Source organism: Colobus angolensis, unplaced genomic scaffold, assembly GCF_000951035.1.
Source record: "Colobus angolensis palliatus isolate OR3802 unplaced genomic scaffold, Cang.pa_1.0 Scaffold16, whole genome shotgun sequence".
Classification (NCBI taxonomy): domain Eukaryota; kingdom Metazoa; phylum Chordata; class Mammalia; order Primates; family Cercopithecidae; genus Colobus; species Colobus angolensis.
The window spans coordinates 10,814,248-10,835,716 of record NW_012114710.1 but is presented as its reverse complement, the minus strand read 5'-3'; the positions used below and the strand labels follow the sequence as shown (position 1 = coordinate 10,835,716).

General features: G+C 36.4%; 2 protein-coding genes across 6 annotated transcripts in view; one reads left to right on the top strand and one right to left on the bottom strand.

The window, feature by feature from the left end:
* The window catches only part of WWP1 (WW domain containing E3 ubiquitin protein ligase 1), a 100,636-nt gene extending 85,712 nt beyond the window's left edge, over positions 1-14,924 (top strand). The window contains exons 22-25 of one of the 2 annotated variants that reach the window (XM_011937084.1): positions 3,825-3,929; positions 6,913-7,009; positions 7,464-7,536; positions 13,780-14,924. In XM_011937084.1, the coding sequence (XP_011792474.1) occupies positions 3,825-3,929; positions 6,913-7,009; positions 7,464-7,536; positions 13,780-13,879 (375 nt within the window). In that variant the 3' untranslated portion in view covers positions 13,880-14,924. The remainder of the gene's footprint in view (positions 1-3,824; positions 3,930-6,912; positions 7,010-7,463; positions 7,537-13,779) is intronic. The other variant, XM_011937085.1, reaches the window with a different exon arrangement.
* Positions 14,925-19,227: 4,303 nt separating this feature from the next.
* The window catches only part of RMDN1 (regulator of microtubule dynamics 1), a 42,256-nt gene continuing 40,014 nt past the window's right edge, over positions 19,228-21,469 (bottom strand). For 2 of the 4 annotated variants that reach the window (XM_011937087.1, XM_011937088.1), the window contains exon 9: positions 19,228-21,235. In XM_011937087.1, the coding sequence (XP_011792477.1) occupies positions 21,185-21,235 (51 nt within the window). In that variant the 3' untranslated portion in view covers positions 19,228-21,184. The remainder of the gene's footprint in view (positions 21,236-21,469) is intronic. The other 2 variants (XM_011937089.1, XM_011937086.1) reach the window with 2 other exon arrangements.

The window sequence follows — 21,469 nt, the reverse complement described above, 5'->3', positions numbered from 1 at the left end:
TAAGAAAGTTGGTTCTTTCATGTAATCAAATGTACATATGAAAAACAGCACTTTAAATTTCATACAGTAATATTCCTATGTAGGAATTAGCTTTCTAGCAACTCTGACTAACCTAGGAAGTACAGTCATCCCTCGGTATCTGTGGGGGATTGGTTCTGTAGGGCACCTGTGGACACCACAATCCATGGATACTCAAGTCCTTATGGTTACAGTATATAATAGTATAGTATTTGCATATAACCTACACACTTCTCCCTTATACTTTAAATCATCTCTAGATTACTTACAAATACCTAATGCAATGCAAATGTTATGGTAAATAGTTGTTATACTATATTTTTAATTTTTTTATTTTTTTAAATTGTTGTATTATTCTTTTTCTCAAATATTTTCAATCCACCATTGGTTGAATCTGCTGATACAAAAGCTGTGGATATGGAAAGCCGATATACATGAAAACCAGGACTCTGAGCCTGGCTGACATAGACCGTCACTAATCCTGGTTAACATCTTTCTTAACAGTTTGCTTACACAAATTAACAGAAACATATTAGAAGATTAGCATGGAAGACATTTTTAGAGTAGTATTTATTAATCTTTTTAAAAACCACAGACTTCATTTTTAATGTGAAGACAGACATCTTGCATCCTCTAAATTCATACACCTAAATACTCCATACCTCCAATTAAGAATGCCTATTTTAGAGGTGCACTCAAAGAGGGATGCTATAGTGGGAGCCTTACATTGAAGTGGAGATGAAACTAAAATAGGAGATCAAGAAGCATAAGAATAGGAATATATAGTTTATGTACCCTTGGCAGGGTTTATAATGTTCTCACATACTGCCCCGTGTGTGGGAAGGCCATATGATACTTTTCTTTTACATATAAGGTGACTGAAGCCCTTTATGATTATTTGCCTTGACCTAATCAACTAAAAGTACAATTAAGAGTGCTAATCAATTAAGAGTGCAGAGCTGTGTGAGAAAATACAGATTTTGTCTTGTTTTGCTTTGTCTTAAGTTTTACTCCTAGTCTGTTGTTCTTCCTCCTACTGCCATTCATTGCCTCTCTTATCACAGTAATGGTTATTCATACTATTATTCACAATAATGGCTATGCATAATCATACCCCCTTTTATAGGTTAATATCTGTTTAATGCTTAAGAAGATATAGTAGTCATTCTCTATGAAAACTCCTACCACACTAGGAATAGAAGGCAACTTTCTTAGTTTGATAAAGGGAATCATCATCAACAACAAAAAACCTTAGCATTATTCTAAATGGTAATATTTTGAAAGTTTCCCATTGAGTTTTGGAAAAAGACAAAGATGTCTACTCTTACCACTTCTATTCAATATTTTACCAAATACCCTAGCCACTGGCAAAAGCAGAAATAAGAAGCATAAAGATGGGAAATAAGTAAAACTGCCTATATTCACAGATGAAAACATGATTTTCAGCTTCGATTAGAAAATCCTAGGTAACCCACCAAAAATCTACTAGAAATAAGGTGAATTTAATAAGGCATGGGTACAATTTTAATACTTTAAAAATCAATTGTATTTTTATGTATTAGCAACAGACACTTAAAATTTAGATTTTAGTTTCATGTGTGAAAGCATCAAAAAATGAGCAAATTTAACCAAAAACACACAAGACCTCTATACCAAAAACTCAAAACTGCTCAGAAAAATTAAGGAAGACCTAAATAAATGAAGAGACATACCATGTTATATTGTTAAAGTGTCACTTCTCTCCAAATTGATTTGGAGATTCAACATCTCAGCAGAATTTTTTTATAGAAAGTGACAGGCTGATTTCAAAATTAGAAGGAAATACAGAGGCCCTAGAAGAGCAGAGCCAATTTTGAGAAACGACAGACTTGGAGAATTTACATCACTTGATTTTAAGACTTATTTCTAACACCATAGTAAATAAGATAGTGTGGTATTTGTGAAAGAATAGACAAATTGGTGGAACACTAGAAAGTCCGGGAGTAGACCCTATATTGTCAATTGATTTTCAACAAAAGTGCTAAGATATTTCAATGTGGAAAGGGAATATCTTTTCAACAAATGATGTTGAATCAACTGAATATCCATATGGAAGAAAATTAACTATGAACCTACTTCAGTCCATATTTAAAATTAACTTTGACCTTACCTCTGCCCATAAAATTATTCATGCTTACAATTAAAGAGAATTATAAGTGTGAATGTGAAAGTGAAAAAGAAAACATAAGAGAAATCTTGATGCAGGCAGAAGTTTTTTAGAACACAAAAAGTAATAACCATGAAAGAAAAATATGGATAAATTGGACTTCTTCAAAACTAAAAACTGCTCTTGAAAGGATACCATTAAGTGAAAAAGTAACCTACACACTGGGAGAAACTGTTGAGACAAAGATCTCGTATCTGGAATATATTAACAAAAAAACTCATGGAACTCAATACAAAGACAAGAAAACATTTTTAAATAGACAAAGGCTCACTTCACAATAGGAGATACACAGATGGCAAGTAAATACATGGAAAAATGCTTATTAGTAATTGGGGAGATGCAAATCAAAACACCACTTTGAGATAGTGTTGGTAGTTTCTTATAATGTTAAATGTACATCTACCTTATGGCCTACCAGTTCTACCGTTAGGTGTTTATTAAAATGAAATGAAATATATTTCTAAACAAAGACTTGTACATAAATGTTAATCACTTTATTCATCAATGCTAAAAATTGAAAGTAACCTAAATGAATGAACAAGTGAATGGATAAGCAAATTGTTGTATATTCATATAATGGAATACTACTCAGTGATAGAAAAAATGAACCACAGCATGGATGAATCTCAAAAACATGTTGAGTGGGAAAAACAAAAGAGGATGTGTGTATATGTGTATGCACTATATATGACACAAATATGGATGTATGCATATACATGACATTCTTAAAAGGACAAATATAATCTGTGGTGAAATCACTGATCACCTAAAACTAGAGATGAGGATATGGTTTTGATTACAAAAAGGCATATGATGGATATATTCTATATCTTGATTGTAATGGTGGTTACACAGGTATATACATCTGTTGAAAATCTTCTAACTGTATACCTAAGTTTGTGCATTTTATTCTATGTAAATTATAGCTCAAAGTTGACTTATGAAAAAAACTAAGAGATACGTATTACATATTTTACTATGCCTAAAATAATGTTCATTTCATATACAAGTTGAGGTTGTTTGAAAATTTCACATATGTAGAATATTCCTAGAGAAGCTGGATAAATTTTTAATAGGAGGTTATTTTTTATTTTTAAGTATATAAGATAGCATAGATTTTTTAAAATGAGAACCAGAAATAGGTTTGGAACTAATGAATTTGGATACCCAGTTTGGGGGAGATCGATCGATCTATCTATGTATCTAGATACATATCTATATGTATATATAGATATATATACACACACACATATCTAGATATAAATCTATATATATAGATGTGTGTGTGTGTAAATACACACACCATATATATACATATGGTAAAGGAGACATGCTTTTCAGTATAGCTGTTTTTCTTGAAAATACTGTAAATGTGGTTTTTCGTTTGAGTTCAATAAACATGGGTAAAGTACCGGAGAATCCTTTATGCTAAATTGCCACAATTTTGTTCAAAAGATTTGCTTACTGTGATCATTATATGCTGTGCACATAGCTTTTCACACAATTTGCCATGTGCATAACTGCATTAGGAAATTTCAGTCATATAGTTACTCGCTTCACTAAATCTTTATTGTAGCCTGATTCTGTGCTCATTTCCCAGGTTATGTTGTGTGGCATGCAGGAGGTTGACTTGGCAGATTGGCAGAGAAATACTGTTTATCGACATTATACGAGAAACAGCAAGCAAATCATTTGGTTTTGGCAGGTATTTGCTTTTATCTTTTTTGAAACAAAGTACTCAACATATTTGAAACAGATTACTGAACATATTTTCTAATGAAATGGTGGTTTTAAAAATAGCTTATTTAGGCCGGGCGCGGTGGCTCAAGCCTGTAATCCCAGCACTTTGGGAGGCCGAGGCGGGCGGATCACGAGGTCAGGAGATCGAGACCATCCTGGCTAACCAGATGAAACCCCGTCTCTACTAAAAAATACAAAAAACTAGCTGGGCGAGGTGGCGGGCACCTGTAGTCCCCAGTTACTCGGGAGGCTGAGGCAGGAGAATGGCGTGAACCCGAAAGGCGGAGCTTGCAGTGAGCTGAGATCCGGCCACTGCACTCCAGTTTGGGCAACTATTTAAGTAATAGTTTAATGTTAATAGTTGTAGGCATAGCAATTTTTTTCTAGTGGTATCAAAGTAGTCTAAATTCCACTTATTCTAGAAGTAAATGAGGAAGTATGTTTGTAATGAGAGTCAGTGCAGATATTTTAATTTCTCTGAGGTAATATATACTAGAGAATTAGAATGATCGAGGGCATAATGTCTAAGAATGACTTTATTCATTTATTTGTGTATTTATTTTTTGTGTGTGTGTTTTGCTTAATCTATAATAGGATGGTCTCAGGAATCCAAGTGTACCACACTAATCTTGAACGTTTTATTTTAATAGACTTTTTGTTTTGTGTGTTTGAGAATTTAAAATCTCCAGATCAGGGATATTCTTCAGATAACTACTCTACTAATTGGGACTCATTTGAGCAATTTAACGACTGGACTTCTGGCTTACTTCTGCTTAACTGTTTCATTTTCAGGTGAAGAGTAATGCTAGGTTTTGTGTTACAATATACTTTCCAAAAGTTGCATCTTTTCATAAGAATGTATGTCATGAGTTTATTGCCTGATATTTTAAAGAGATGTAGACACTTCTAGAAATTTGTCTTAAAATATACTTCAACACGTGTAAAGTGGCACATACCAAAGTAATGCAATATCATTGGTTTACTAACAGAGACTTGAAACAACGTAAATGTCCATCAGGAGAGTACTGAGTAAATAAACTATCATACATCCATTTTATATGTCTATACCTTGGAGTCAGTCTTTTTTTTTTTTTTTTTGAGACAGAGTCTCACTCTATTTCCTAGGCTGGAGTGCAGTGGCAAGATCTCGGCTCATTGCAACCTCTGCCTCCCAGGTTCAAGTGATTCTCCTGCCTCAGCGCCCCCACTCCAAGTAGCTGGGATGCGTGCCACCACACCCGGCTAGTTTTTGTATTTTTAGTAGAGACAGGGTTTCACCATGTTGGCCAGGTTGGTCTTGAACTGCTGACCTCAAGTGATCCACCTGCCTTGGCTTCCCGAAGTGCTGGGATTACAGGTATGAGCCACTACGCCTGACTTTTCTTTCCATTTTTAAAAATGCAAATTAACAAAAATATTGGAGAATAATGTTTCAATACAGTATTAAGGGGAGAAGGAAGATGCTAAACAGTGTGTATAATATCATGCTTTTTGTTTAAAGATTTATCATCTGTATAGTAAAAGTGTATGTTAGTATGGAAATATATCATCTTTGAAAAGGCAGAGAAAAAACTGGAAACAGTTCTAGAGGGGTGCTGAGCAGTTGGAGGCGAAGGTAGGAAAGCTGCTTTTCATTAAGTAAAAATCTTTTGCATTCTTTACTATTACCTATTATAAAATAAATACATAAATAGGAAGGAATAAATCCATTTTCACGCCTAAAATACCTGAATTGCATTGCATGCAATATGCATACTATTGTCTGTAACCTTCCCTTTCAGGCTTTTTACTGGCTTCATTACATTTGGTGTTCCCTGGCTTTCTATTTACACATTTGTACCTACATAGCCAATGAGCTTAAGCTTAGGGTCATATAAATCCAAATGAATACTTGTGTTTTCTGAAGTGGGTTTCTTTTAGGGGAAGTGGTGAGGTTTATGCCAGACCTGGTAATAAGTTTTGTTTCTTGTGTTTTGTTGAAATATGTGCCTCAGCACGATTCTTCACTGAAATATTTTGGGACATGATTAGCACAGCTGTTTTACCTTATCCTTAGCTAACGTTTATTCCCCATTTTTAAGATACATTTCTACTCTTAATCTGCTCCCTATGTTCCTTGCTTTCTGTTATACTCAAACCAATCAAATTAGTATTTCACCACATTACCCATTTATGTCTTTGAAAATAACTAGTCAGTGAAATAGATAATTTTAGAGGAATGTGTACTTTGGTTTTTCAGGTACTAGTCAGGAAGAACACAAAGTGTTAGGAAAATGGTGTTTCATGGGAGAAAATACCACAGACTATTAAGAGTGGCAGCAGAGAGGTGTTCATTTGTTTTCTGTAGCTTAAAGGGGAGATGGGTAATTGACTCAGGGAGGAATAACAGTGGTTTAGGGCTCATCTAGACTTGAGTTCAAATGTTAGTTCTGCCACTTTAGCAGTTTGAGAAGGACAAATCATTTAAACTCTCTAGGCCTCCATTTCCTTGTATGTACAGTGGGGATGCCAGTGATTCTACCTATCTATCTCATAGAATTGTTGTGAGAACTAAATCCATGAAAACCAGTGGCACACTATTTGGCAGGAACCCTTAATAGCTGTTATACTACAGCCCAACAACATCATCTATCTTGGTTGCACCTTTTGTTTGACCTTATATAAATGACTTAACCTTGCCAAGATTCTCGTGTCTTTGCTCGCCGTAAGATGGGCGTAGTAATGATGGTGGCCAGCCTCTGTGTTCTCATGAGGATGACCTGAAGTGAGGTTCACAGTGTGCTTAGCATGGTGCCCACCCTTATTAAATGACAAACCCTACAACCACTTTTTCGCACAACTTTTGAACCAATTCAGTGTTATTTAATTTCTTCAAGTGTGTACTAGTTTCATGATTGAAGATAGTTTAGCATTTATTTCATATTAAAGTACATTGGATTTCATTACAGTTTGTGAAAGAGACAGACAATGAAGTAAGAATGCGACTACTGCAGTTCGTCACTGGAACCTGCCGTTTACCTCTAGGAGGATTTGCTGAGCTCATGGGTAAATGTAGTTTCACTATAATTTCTCTGTAGATAATTTTGTGATAATAATGGCCTTTGGACATACAGTAGACTTAAACTAAAGATTACTCTTCTGTGCTGTAGATAGGACTTCATTTAGAAGAAAGAAAACTGAATGGCTAATATCAAAGCACTTGTAAGACAAAAATGAATGTCTCCTCATATAGCTGAGGTGGCCATTGTTTTGCTCCCTAGGGTGACTGTGAAGGGAGCGACATTCTGTATAAATAGTTTTCTTCCCACTGATTTAATTCTTATTGCTGGATCTCTGCAACAGTAAGAAGCTTCTTTAGGCAGAAGCAGCTTACATTGTGAATTTCTTCTTTATTTTGTATCATTCATATGATTATGCAGCATGTTCTATTATTTAAGTAGTTGTCAGAAGAAAAAAGTTTAAAGGACCAGATAAACTTTGTCTTATTTTCCTGGTGTAGGAAGTAATGGGCCTCAAAAGTTTTGCATTGAAAAAGTTGGCAAAGACACTTGGTTACCAAGAAGCCATACATGGTAAGTTCAAGAATCCTAAATATGAAGGTGAAAGCCACAGAGAATCTTTTGTTTTGTTCCTTTAAAAATATGTAAGATCCAGTATAACTGCTTATTTATTAAAGTAGTCAGAATTTCAATTTTGAGAACACATTGATTAATACAGCATTCTATAACTGAACACTTTAGCGTGTTCTCATTAATAGAAATACTTAAGAAATGCATCCATTGATTCAACAAATATTAGTGTACTCACTATGTATAAAGTAAGATTTAAGTATTCCCTGTCTTTTATGAAGTTTGTGCCCCATGTTGGGGCGCAAATGACAAACAGATAAACAAATAACTATTTGCAAATCCTGGTAAGTCCTTCGAAGGGAAAAATGAGAGTACTCTAATAGAGAACAACTAATGGGAACCTACTCTGGGTTGAGTGGTCAGGGAGATTTCTTGGAAGGGGTAATTTGCTTAAGTTGAGTTTGATAAAGAGCATTTTGCTGTGGGGATAAGCAGAGAAAGAGCATTCTTTGCACAGAAATGCCGAAGTAAGCAAAGACCCTGAAGAAATTGTTTTTCAAGGAAATGAAGATGATAGGTATGATTGGAACTTGGTACATCAGAAGAAAGGGAGATGAAAAAATTGGGGGATGTAGGCAGGGATTAAATTATGTACAGCCTTATAGGCTAATATAAAGAACTGAGATATCAAAGAAAAATTAGACAGCTTTGCAGAGTTTTAAATAGCAAGTAATAAATCCCAGAAAAATCAGCCAGAGAACAGTATAGGGAAGGAGTTGGATGCAAGGGTGAATGCAGGGAGAGTAGTTAGGAAATTGTTATAGTTACCCAGGCCAAAGATGACAGCCTGGAGATAGGTGATTCTTTCAGGAGGTCAAAACTATTTTCATACCAAGCCATTATTTGCCTTTTTATCATTTTGAAATTTCTACTTGTGGTGCAAAAGCAATGGTTTGTGAACCTGCTTGTGCCTTAGCACAAATCAAGGCAGTGGCACCAAACTGCTACTACCTCTGTATTCTTCAGCAGCATATACTTGAGGTTTAAAGCAAGGAAAAAAAAAAAAAAAAAGCAAAAAGGCAGGTTCATTGAAGTTCTTTATGAAGCAGTAAAAATTACTAACTTTATTCAATCTTGATGCTTGAGTATATGTTTTTTTAACATTTGCGTGACAAAATAGGAAGTCTGAAATAGCACTTGTGCACACCAGGGAATGATTTTCTTGAAGGAAAGCTCTTGGGTAGTTGTTTGAGTTGAAAACTGAACTAGCTTGCTTTCTTTTATGGAACACTGTTTTACTTGAAAAAATGACCCGCCAGCAGTTTATGCAGACTTAGGTATTTGACAGACATTTTCTTGAGAAGTAATGTTGTTAGCTTGTCATTTTAAGGAAAACAATAGGCATTTGTTGGTGGTGATAATTACCACCATGAGCTTGAGAGCTTCTGAAGACTTTCTTCAATGAGATTAGTGAGATTGTTTGTTTTTTGTTTTTTTGAGACGGAGTCTTGCTCTGTCACCCAGGCTGGAGTGCAGTGGCACGATCTCAGCTCACTGCAACAACCTCTGCCTCCCAGGTTCAAGCGATTCTCCTGCCTCAGCCTCCTGGGTAGCTGGGATTACAGGTGCGCACCACTATACCTGGCTTATTTTTGTATTTTTAGTAGAGACGTGGTTTCACCATGTTGGTCAGGCTGATCTCGAACTCCTCACCTTGTGATCTGCCCGCCTTGGCCTCCCAAAGTGCTGAGATTACAGGAGTGAGCCACCATGCCCGGCTGATTAGTGGTATTTTAACAAATGTGATTTTTTTTTTCCTATTATATAATTAAATGAGTCAACATTTAGAAAATCCTTATAATTTGATGAGTCATTATTTTCAAATGATCCGTGAATGCTACAACAAATGTTACAAAATGACGCATGAGTAAAAGATCTATTCAAAGTGCAAGAGAGGCTGGGCACAGTGGCTCACACCTGTAATCCCAACACTTTGGAAGGCTGAGGTGGGAGGATCGCTTGAGCTCAGGAGTTTGAGACCAGCCTGGGCAACATGGTGAAACCCCATCTCACAAAAAATACAAAAATTAGCCGGGTGTGTTAGCACACACCAGTAGTCCCAGCTACTCTGGAGGCTAAGATGGGAGGATCACTGGAGCCAGGGAAGTCAAGGCTGCAGTGATCCATGATCACACCACTGCACTCCAGTCTGGGTGACAGAGTAAGACCCTATCTCAAAAAAAATAAAATCAAATCAAAAACAAAGTGCAAGAGAGAACAGTAGATTTTGTATAACAAAGTACAAAGTGTTCTTTGACCTGATTTCGAACCATATTGTGCATTCCCTTGTCAAATTTAGTATCAAAGAATAATATCCACAATTATCTGACAAGATGAGTAGAGTATATCTCCATTTCTAACTTATTTTTCTGTGTGGGGCAGTAGATCAAATGTACAAGTAGATATCAGAATCCAGATGTTTTCTGTTACACCAGATATTTAAAAGATTTCCAAAACTATAAAACAAAATCACTCTTTCCACTATATTTTTTTGGAAATACTTGGGTTTTTCCCATTAAAATGTTTATTTTCATATCAAAATGAATTAATACTTTTTAAACTTCTGTTTTAACTTTTAAATATCAGTAGCTATAATTCATATAAATAAAATGTTTTAACTTTTAAATATCAGTAGCTATAATTCATATAAGCTCTTTGCAGTTGGAAATTTGTTTTTTCTGAGACAGTCTTGCTGTGTTACCCAGGTTAGAGTGCAGTGGCACAAACACAGCTCACTGCAGCCTCAACCTCCTGGGATCAAACAATCTTCCCACCATAGCCTCCCCAGTAGCTGGGACCACCAGTGTACGCCACTATGCCTGGCTAATTTTTTAATTTTTTGTAGGGACTAAGTTTTTCTATGTTTTCCCAGGTGGGTCTTAAACTCTGGGCTCAAGCCGTCCTCCTGCCTTGGCCTCTGAAAGTGCTGGGGTTATAGGCATGAGCCACCGCTCCCAGCCAAGGTTGACAATATTTTTAAGAGTGAAAAGGAGTCCTGTAACCAAAATGTGAAGACCTCTGCCTTCAATTAAAGTGGTAGATCCAATAGGTACACATACGTGTGTGTGTGTGTGTGTGTGTGTGTATTGAGAAAAAGATTTTTGAGTCAAGGGGAGAATTAAAATAGATTTCAAATTTTGTGAAGGGAACGTAATTACCCCCCACTGATTTCTGTTTTCTCAAAGTATAAGGAGAAGTCACTGGCTAAGAGTGAAGAAAGGAAAAATTTTCAAGAGAAAGAAGGAATTGGGAGAATTGTTAGAGAATAGGCAAGTATTGATTAGAGGAACATGGCTAAGATTGCTAGGCAAAATTGGATTGCTCACTTGGATTAGTAGTATATTTGAAATGACAACAGTCTACTTGAATGCATGATTTCCTCCCCCAGTAATTTTCAGCTGTTAAGTTGAAAGGAACAAGAAGGCAGAAGATTGAGTTCATCAGAATTTGAGTTTATGAGTTCAAAAGAGGGAGAAGCGTGAGATTTAAAAATATTTGTAGGCCGGGCAAGGTGGCTCACACCTGTAATCCCAACACTTTGGGAGGCTGAGGTGGGCAGATCCCAGGAGTTCGAGACCAGCTTGCCAACGTGGTAAAACACCGTCTCTACTAAAAATACAAAAATTAGTTGGGCGTGGCTGTGCACGCCTGTAAACCCAGCTACTTGGGAGGTTGAGAGCAGGAGAATCAGTTGAACCCCAGAGACGGAGGCTGCAGTGAGCCAAGATCGCGCCACTGCACTCCAGCCTGGGATATAGAGATAGACACTGTCTCAAAATAAATTAAATGAATATGTTGTAAATACTTTTATAAATACAAATAAAATGCAAATACATTATGATGTATAATGATGGACCATGATCTCTAAAGTAATTATAGTGATGAGCGATAGGTAAAGAAAAAAGGGAGGACAAGAGGTAGACAGGATAGTATGATGAGGTCAACAGGCTGGCATTTTAATTGAAATAAACTGCAAAGACAAGGTAAGAGAACACGATTTTTAAATTAGAAACTTCCTTTACTGGTGATGTTAGGGTTCAAGGTGTAGCCTTGGGGTCAATAACTGAAGAAAGCAGAATCGATTTTAGCTTGTCTGTCTTTTTGTAAAACAGCACAAAACATAATGGCCAGTGTTTTAAAACAGAAGCCTGTTTTGGATGCTTTCAAGTAACCCACTTTCATGTTTTTCAACTCAGCATTTACTAAATATCTACTGTATGCGAAACAGATCAGCGTTGAGAGTGCAGAGATGACTGCCTTCATGGATTTTAGAATCTAATGGGAGAAACCAGTCAGTCCTAACCCAGAGTAGATTAAAATAGATGCTAAAACAGAAATAAAAGGAGCTTATGAATAGGGAAATTATATGTGTAAGATGCTCAGAGGAAGTTGTAGCATTTGGACTGGTTCTTGATGTAAAGTGTATTCCAGACCATAGAGAGCAGGGTTACAGAAAGAGAAAGGTATGTGGTATGCTCGGCAGAGTGTGAAACAAGTTGACGGTAGAGAACAGAAGCTTCCTTTCCCCACCACAGCCCCCTCTCCACCCATAGCAACTCAAAAGCAGCAAAGGTTTTTGAAGAGTAGCATCAACTGGTATGTCATTTTAGCAAAAAGTAAAAAAGAAACAAAACAAATGGGCCCAAAGTTGAGTAGCAGGAAATTCTCTGATGGTCCAGATAAGAGATGATGGGGAAGCATATACAGAGGGGTGTAGTGGCAGTAGAAATGATCAGGAGGAGCCTGGGCAATATGACAAAACTTCGTCTCTACAAAAAAAATACAAAAGTTAGCTGGCCATGGTGGCATGCACTTGTACTCCCAGCCACTCCGGGGGCTGAGGTGGGGTGAGGGAGGATTGCTTGAGCCTGGGAGGTCGAGGTTGCAGTGAGCCGAGACAGTGTCACGGCACCCTAGCCTAGGCAACAGAGCCAGACCCTGTCTCCAAATAAATACATAATCAGGAGAAAAAAATGGAATATTTGGTAGATAGAATGACAGAATTTGGCAAAGGCTATATGTGAAAGATGCAAGAGGACAGAAAGTGACTGGTTGTCTTATATAGGAAGTATTGAAAAATATTTTTTTGACCTTGTTATCATACTCTACCTTGAAGTATAGTTTAAAGGGGAGGGCAGTATATGGTCTGCTTAGTTGCTGCTATTAATATCTTTAACTTCTTTTAAAATACAAAGAATACAGTCTTAAAACAGCACTGTTTTAATTAGATGCCTTGTTTCAAAGGCTCTTTCCTGACTCTGACATGGGAGGGTCAAGGGTACATGGAAAGTGGTGGGAGTGGTAAGAGGGTACCTGGATAATCTCTAGAAAGCTTCCACATGGGAAAATGAAGGTACAGAAGGGTTCTGACTTCCTCAGAGCTATCTCACTAGTCACTGCTACTGTGGGGACCAAAACCCTGAACACCCGAATCCTAATCTAGCTACTCAGTGCTGTACCTCACAAAATGAAATGTGATTCCACCTTTGTAAACTGAAAAATAATACATTGTTATTTTAAGCATTTTTTAGTATTTTAACATTTTTCATCAGTGAATCCCAGAATGGAATTATTTGAGTATGACAAGGCTGAAAAAGTATCATTTGAGAAGAGTTTGTATATGTGGTTAGATTATTTGAAAAGACAGACGTATATATATTTGTTCACTGACTGTCTCCACCCCAGAATGTAAATTCCATGAAGACAGGGATTTTAGTTTTCTTCACTGTATCACTAGCTTATCGGTTATGTCAAAAAATCTCGGTAAATGACTGATGAATGAGTGAGTGAGTGGATGAAAGAAATGGACTCTTATCCTAAGAGAAATTAGGAGGACTCATGACACACGTAACAGGAATAGTAAAAAGAAAATTGATTTTTTTAAAAAAATTTGTCTTTATCCAAATTGCTACACTTATTATTTGTAATTCCGTTTTCCTCTCGGAGATGTTAAAATAGTTTTTATATGTAAGTCTTAAATTTGGATTACTCTAAGAAATTTAGAAATGTTAATATACCAATTAAGTAATATTATAGTAGTAAATTGTTAGAATAATTACGGCAAAATTTTTACATATATAGTATATATTCATATATCCATTCAGCTTTTCTATGTGCTTTGAAAAATATTGTATTTTTGTTTTCATTTTATTGAAAACATCTGATTTTGTTTTTGTTTCTGTTCAGTTTTAATCGCTTGGATCTACCACCATATAAGAGTTATGAACAACTAAAGGAAAAACTTCTTTTTGCAATAGAAGAGACAGAGGGATTTGGACAAGAATGAATGTGGCTTCTTATTTTGGAGAAGCTCTTGCATTTAAATACCCCAGCCAAGAAAAATTGCACAGATAGTGTATATAAGCTGTTCATTCTGTACAGTGAATTTTCCGAACCTCTCAAAGTATGTTTTCCATTCTTCCACAGAAATATGCAAAACAGTTCATCCTTTTCTACTTTATTTATTGTTCCCTTGAAATGACTGACTAGGAAAAAGATCATCCTTAAATTTTGAAGCAAGTGAGAGACTTTATTAAAAATACATATATATCTATAAAAGCATATATGATAGTGGCTCTAGTTTTATAGAGCTCCAAGTGTATGAAACATGACAGCCGTTCATTCATAAAGATCTGGATTTGCTTTACCGTGTTAATATTATCTAGGGGAAAAAGTGCAAACTGCTCCATGTTCTTCTCTCCCTATGTAACATCTCCTGAGGGTGTTTAGTTGCATGGCTGTTCAGGAAGGTATTAAGGGCTTAGGCCAAATCTTACTTTGAGTATGTTAAAAAAAAAAAAAATGCTGCTGGCTTTTCTGAAGACAGGTGCTTGAACCTGTCAGTTTGTTTTAAATAAATACAATAGTTGAAAATTTTTCTCTCTGTTACATCAGTCATATTGTCAAAGTAATGGATAAAACCATAACTTACACATGAAAGTCATATACTAGATCTGATACTATTTAGTTTATTATCGAAATTGGAAAGATTCATTGAGCAGCATAGAAGTTTGTTTACATGTTGAGATGCTAGGTATCTGTGGAATTAAAAAGAATCAGGCACTTTTGTACTTTGTTTTTAAATCTGTGATGTTTTTCAAATTTAATTCATAATAAATTGATGCAGTTTCATACTTAGGAACATACAAAAGGTAATGTGAACTCTGCCGCTTTGCGTTCAAAGTTTTGGATTTTATGAAGCCAGATGGATTGAAGAGTTACGTAAGCATTTGAATGCTCTAATATGAGGCTAATGATTTTCTGTTAGTGTTTGAATATCTTCATTCCTCTCAAATTCATAACAGTTCTATTTATCTGAATTAAATAAGCATATAAAAATCTTTTGGGTCTCCCCCTTTTTACACAGATAATTATTTTTGTCATAAGTAACACTTTTTAATTGTTTTTCATCATAAGGGCCTTTGCTGAACTACAAAAATGTGTAACAAAATCTGATGTGAATGATATTAATGCTACTTTTAGCAAACTGGGCTTCCTAATACAAAAAATTTTAAATTTCCATTTGTATCATGCTTTTAATATGCACTGTAAATTTCATCAACTTAAACATTTTTTATAGCCATGGAACTGACTTCTTAAAATATGTTGCCTATAAATACTTCACTGCTAAGTACATACAGAAAAACAGTAATTATTGTTTTGCCAAAATTTTATTTTTCTACATACTGAGAGTGTGTTCTGCATTTTATTCAGAATTCATAGTAAAGACGAAAGAAAGGCAGTGATCTGCTTGGTTGAATAGACTCCTTTTCCAAATCCTAATTATGAACACTCTGGTTATTTTCAAGCCTAAAGAATTTTTTAAAAATTCTAATGTATGTGACAGGTTATGTGATAGAGGGTAACTGGTCTTCAAAAAGGACTGTCTTAATTATACCATAAGAGTTAAGCATTAGAATTACAAATGGTACCACTGCTGTATAAATTTTGCTATGACAGAAGTTATTGAATATCATTCATTGGAGGTATGATTTAGCAGATTTGACTAAAGAAGGTGGCTTTCCAGTTCATTTTCAGGATGCTGGTCTCCCTCCTCAAGTAAGAAATTACAACGTACCAGGTGAGGCTACACAGAACCCTACAAGAGACCAAACCAGCTTTGTTTTGGAGAATTCATCAGGGTCTTCCACTTTTCACACCCAGTTATAGATATCCAAGACCTACAGGCAGAGCTGTCTTGATTTATCTACCCAGTAGCAGTCAGAAAAATTGTAGAAATATGGTCCCCCACTCACCTTCTCCCCTTCCCAGCTGGACCAACCAGAAAGAAATTAGGGCGTGCAAGACTCTCTGTGCAGTTCATGAGGAAACAGACAAAAGGGAGGCTCAGAGACAGGTTTATATTGCTACTTCATTTTGGTGACTCACCCGCCCCCACCACCAGTAAATGGTCCAGGGAATAGATCACAGACCCAATATAATTCTGTCTATTAGATCAGTTTAGCTATTTGTCTTCCAGGGAAAGCAGCTTACCAGTGTTTGGGGTTCCCCTCTTACCCCCGTACTTCCCAAGTAGCTGAAAATGAAAAGGTTAATACAACCTTTTCCCCTGATGACTTCTGTTAACTACCTACCTCTTCCTACCCTGACAACTACATAGGATGGTATGTGTCAACTGTATTGCCAGGCAACTTTGCTTCTGGTAAGTATGACCCCTAGGACTGGTAAGTTGCATCTGGACTGGGAAGTCTCCAGATACATGATAGAAAGCCACAGCTTTGGGCATACCTGAGTGGAAAAGTCTTGTAACTGCATGTCCTTTAAGGAGGACCCTGAGCTGTCACCTGGGGAGATACCATTGCATAGACTGCTGTTAGAATATTGTCTTCTGAAAAGGAGGTTCAAAATTGTCCTGCTGGCAAGCTGTGGTTCCTGTCCGATAGTCTTCTGAGTAAATTGGTGCCAAATATAGCCTGTCGCAGGCTTGTTAAGTCTGAATGTTTGGTTGAACCTAAGAAGATTGGTAGATGATGCAGAAGTAAAAATCTTCCTTTGTTGAAATATGCAAATAAAAGTTGTCCTGTAACACTTAATTAGCTGGCCTTAAAAGCCAAGCTTTAGGTCAACTGGGGGATTTGATCTAAGTCCAAAAGTGACATCTCCTGAATTCCAAAATTTCTCTCCTCAATTCTCAATCAAGAACAAAATCAGAGGTAATAGTAGTTGTATTTACTGGTATTCATGGTAAATCCTTTACCTAAATTATTCTCTTAATCCTTACAATTCCATGAAATTGGTGAGGGTTGTCTTTAATGATGCTTTTTTTTATAGAGGAGGAAAGTGAGTATGAGAGAAGTCATTTTTACAACATCCACAGCTAGTACACAGCCCATGATTAAAAACTCAGTTGAGATAACTTGGCCATCAAGAAATTGAGAACTTTTAGGTTCTTACAGGATCATAGCCATTTTCCAAAATCAGTATTCTACTCACATCCTCAAAAGGAAGGAAGGAAACATCTATAAAGGAGAGAGAGAGCCTATGTATGTAATACACTTAGAAGACAGAGTACTACCAACTTCTATATACATGTATATGGGGAAATAAGCATCTCAATCCAGCAGTCAGCTCTGCAATCCACACAAGAACAGAATCAGGTGGGGGCTGCAGGGGAAGGAGAATGTAAGGGATTCCTGGGGTTCCTTCTCAGTAGTGGGTCTCATCCTTAGTGGGGAAACATCAAGAACCAATGTGACATGTGGGGAATCAGGCTCCTGGGAAGTCAAGTGGAAGCGACTTAGTGCACAGAATTGGAATCTTGGGAAGGCACCATGTCTTGCAGAAGAAACCTAACCCTCAGAGATAAAGGGGAAAAATGAAGATAAGGACCCAGTAGCCACACTCCTGGACATGTATCCCAGAGAGAGAGAATTTATGTAGACATAAAAACCGGCATTATAATGCTCATAGCAGATTTGTAACAGCCCAAAATCAGGAATAACCTAAATGCCCCTCAGCATATGATTGATATGGTATGCCCATATAATTAAATACTAGTCAACTCTAAAAAGGAACAAACTACTGATAGAACTTAGGTCTCAAGGGAATTATGCTGAGTGAAAAAAAGAGTGTCACCAGGTCTCACTGTATGATTCCATTTGTATAACACTGTTGAAATAACAAAATTATGAAGAACAGATTAATGCTTGTCAGAGCTAGCGATGGGTGGGGGAGAGGAGGTGGATGGCGTGACTATAAAGGGACAGCACTAGGGATCTTTGCGATGATGGAACAGGTCTGTATCTTGATTATGGTGGCAGTTACCAAAAATCTACATGTGATAGAACTGCATATAACTATACACACAAGAGCATTTAAAAGTGGTAAAATCTAAATAAGGTCTGTGGTCTGTACCAATGTCAGTTTCTGGGTTTTGCTATTGTACTTTAGGTTATATGAGATGTTAGCACTGGGACAGGCTGAGAGACGGGTACACAGGACCTCTTTTTTTTTAGTTTGTGAATCTATAATTATTTGAAAGTAAAAATATTTTTTAAAGTTCTAATAAGGAATCAGGAGGTAGGTAAAACCTCACTCCATAAAAAGCTATATTACTGAATGATACTTGATCTCACAAAAAACAACTTAGCAGAAAGTATTCTTGAACTAACCCAGACCCTTTCCTCCCATTTGATGACAGTATTGCTGGTAACTCAACTTAAAATTACATCCCTAGGGAAAAAAATAAAGTCACTAAAGAGAAAACTGAAAATGAGAAAAAAGTAAACTTTAACACAATATGATAATATGAATTAAATTATTAGATATTTAAAAAATCCAAAATAGCAACTTAAAAACTCAGAACTGGACAAACAAAATGCAGATGTGAATGACTGGCTAAAATCAGGAAAAAAATTTGGAGAAAAAGACAAACATATCAGACATGAAGGCCATTATAAAGTATCTAAGGAAGAAGAGATACAACCAAAAGTAAAATAAAGGATACGGAAGATATAAATGAAAAGAGCCAAGAAAATGAAACAAAAAGGCTAAAAGAAAAATCAGTAAGTGATAAATATGAAAGTCAAGCAAAGATCTAATTGAACTAATTTGAGTCCTGGAAATAAGCTGGAACAGCGGTTCTCAAGGTGTGGTCAATTAGGCCAATCTGGAATGCGACAGAATCAAAGACAAATGAACTGGCCTATTCAAAAAGTCAATGTTGCAAGAAGAAAAAAATGGGGAACTGTTCTAGATTGATGGATTAGCAACAAATCAAATGCAATTTGGATCCTGATTTTAAGAAGCATGAGACATCTTGGGGACATTTGAGAAAATTTGAATATGGGTAGATATTAGATGATGTTAGAGCATTGTTAACTTTTCCAGTTGTGATAATGGTTTTGTGTTTAGGAAGATGTCTTTATTCTGAGAAAATGCATGCTGACACATTTAGGGGTGAACTATTATGATGCTTGCAATTAATTTCAAAAGGTTTAGAAATGTATGTATCTGTACACACACAGACACACATATACAGTTGGAACATCCCTGAATGCAAAAATCTAAAACATGAAATTCATGCTCCATAATTCAAGGCTTTCTGAGTGCCAAAATGATGATACAAGCAGAAAATTCCACATCGGACCTCATGTAACAGGTCACAGTCAAAACGCAGGTGCACAACACAGTTTATTTGGTCTCCCTAAAGGAAAAAACCCATTTTAAAAAGCCATCCAGCAGAATGCCACCACACCCCTAGAAAGACTCACTTCTGGCCCTTCGACTGCTTCTGTTTCTCCTCACCTACAAAAATAAAATACAGTATACAATAACCTTTTAAAACACAGCATCGTTAAGTGGGAGACTGAAAGCCTGCCATTGTTTGTTGCTGCCCTTAACCAGCTGATACAGGTTTCTGGTGATGCTACTGTTGCCTAGCTACCCTGACCACATTATTTTTTCACTGTATCAATGTTATGTCTTTTTTTTTTTTTGCCGTCTTTGTTCCTATGCGAATTATGTCATTTTTTTTTACTGTTAAGTAGTTATGCATGAGTAAGTATAGTAACTGCTTGTTGGTAGCATATAAATTCAGTCAGGAATGATGGTGACATCAAACAACCACAAATTGACCACATGAGTGGCTGAGATGACACCTTTGCTTTCTGATGGTTCAATGTATGCAAACTTCGTCTCAATACACGAAATTATTAAAAATAATACTATATAAAGTTACCTTCAGGCTATGTGCATAAGGTATATATGAAACAAGTGAATTTTGTGTTTAAACTTGGATCCCATCTCCAAGATGTCTTATTGTGTGTATGCGGATATTCCAAAGTTTGAAAAAAATCCCAAATCCAAAATGTTTCTTCTAGTCCCAAGTATTTCAGATAAGAGATACACAACCTATATAGCAAAATCATTGAATCTGAGATGGGTGTACAAAGATCACTACTTTCAGTCTTCCTTTTTGTTTGAAAATGTGCATGATAAACATATCCATACAGTTCATTGTAACATTACAAATTCCAAATCCTTTGGGAAAAACCCACCTAAACACAGTCTCTCTTTATCTAAGTGAATTCAAGATGATGCTCCTTTTTACAAAACTAAAAAAGATTTTGCAGTGGTGGCACTCCAGCCTCAAGTTAGTAGCATAGTCCTGCCTATATAAAAACATCTTAGTATTCCATTTCACTCTTAAGTTTTGTGTTCCTTCCATTCCATTAGGGAATAGAGCTTTGTGTCTGATAACAAATTCAGTCTACCATGAGACTATACACCACATTTAGAGGAAACTGGCCAGGCGTGGTGGCTCACACCTGTAATCCCAGCACTTTGGGAGGCCGAGGTGGGCAGATCACTTGAGGCCAGGAGTTTGAGATCAGCCTAGCCAACCTGGCAAAACCCCATCTCTACCAAAAATACAAAAGCCGGGTGTGGTGGTACAACCCTGTAATCCCAGCCACTCAGGAGGTTAAGGCAGGAGGATCACCTGAACCAGGGAGGCGGAGGCTGCAGTGGGCCAAGATTGTGCCACTGCATGCCAGCCTGGGTGACCGAGTGAGACTCTGTCTCAAAAAAATAAAAATAAAAAAGGAAACCACTCAATTTTTAGTCGTCTCCTGACTTAATTCTTTCCTTATACAGGTTAGCTCCAAGATACATCATTTAACTACTTTATGTCAGGAAACCACAAAATCCTAACCACTTTCACCACATCTTCTCTGCAAAGATCTCAACTTAGAATCAATCTAACTTGAAAATCCATCCCCCTGTATATCCCCTATAGATCCATTTCCCCTCCTCTACAAAGCTTTCTTTGCTTGATCTCCCATCCCAAAGTGATCAATCCTTAGAAATCTCATACCATTTTGCATTGCTGGTATCCAAGATGCAAAATAATCTTTGCCTGAGCCATGGAGATTTATTTCTACCACTCTTACGGCGATTATTTATTTTACCTTATTATTTGTGAAGAAGCCTAGAATTTTTTATATTTACACTGTTAAATGGTCACAACATTTTAAAAGCTGTAGAACAGTTATAGTTCATATATTAACTTTATAATTAAATGAAAAGGCAATGTTTATTAGCTCTTTCATACATCGTCTCTGAAAAGTTCTCAGTTCTTCTCACTGAAACTTGTAAGCAACTGAGCAGCTTCTGTCTGTATCTAAAATGGAAAAATACATGTTATAAGTAAACAGGAGAGCTAAGAGACTAACTTGTGAAATTTAAGTTTATAAAGTGGGTTTCTAAGAGTTTCCAAACACATTATAACAATAAAATTTCTTGACAGTGACCCAATGAGACTCTCAGCTCTTCCACTTTAGTACACATCCCTTGACTTTTATGTTTTAGAAATCTTAACTCCATCTGTCATGTGTGTCACACAGGAATAATACTG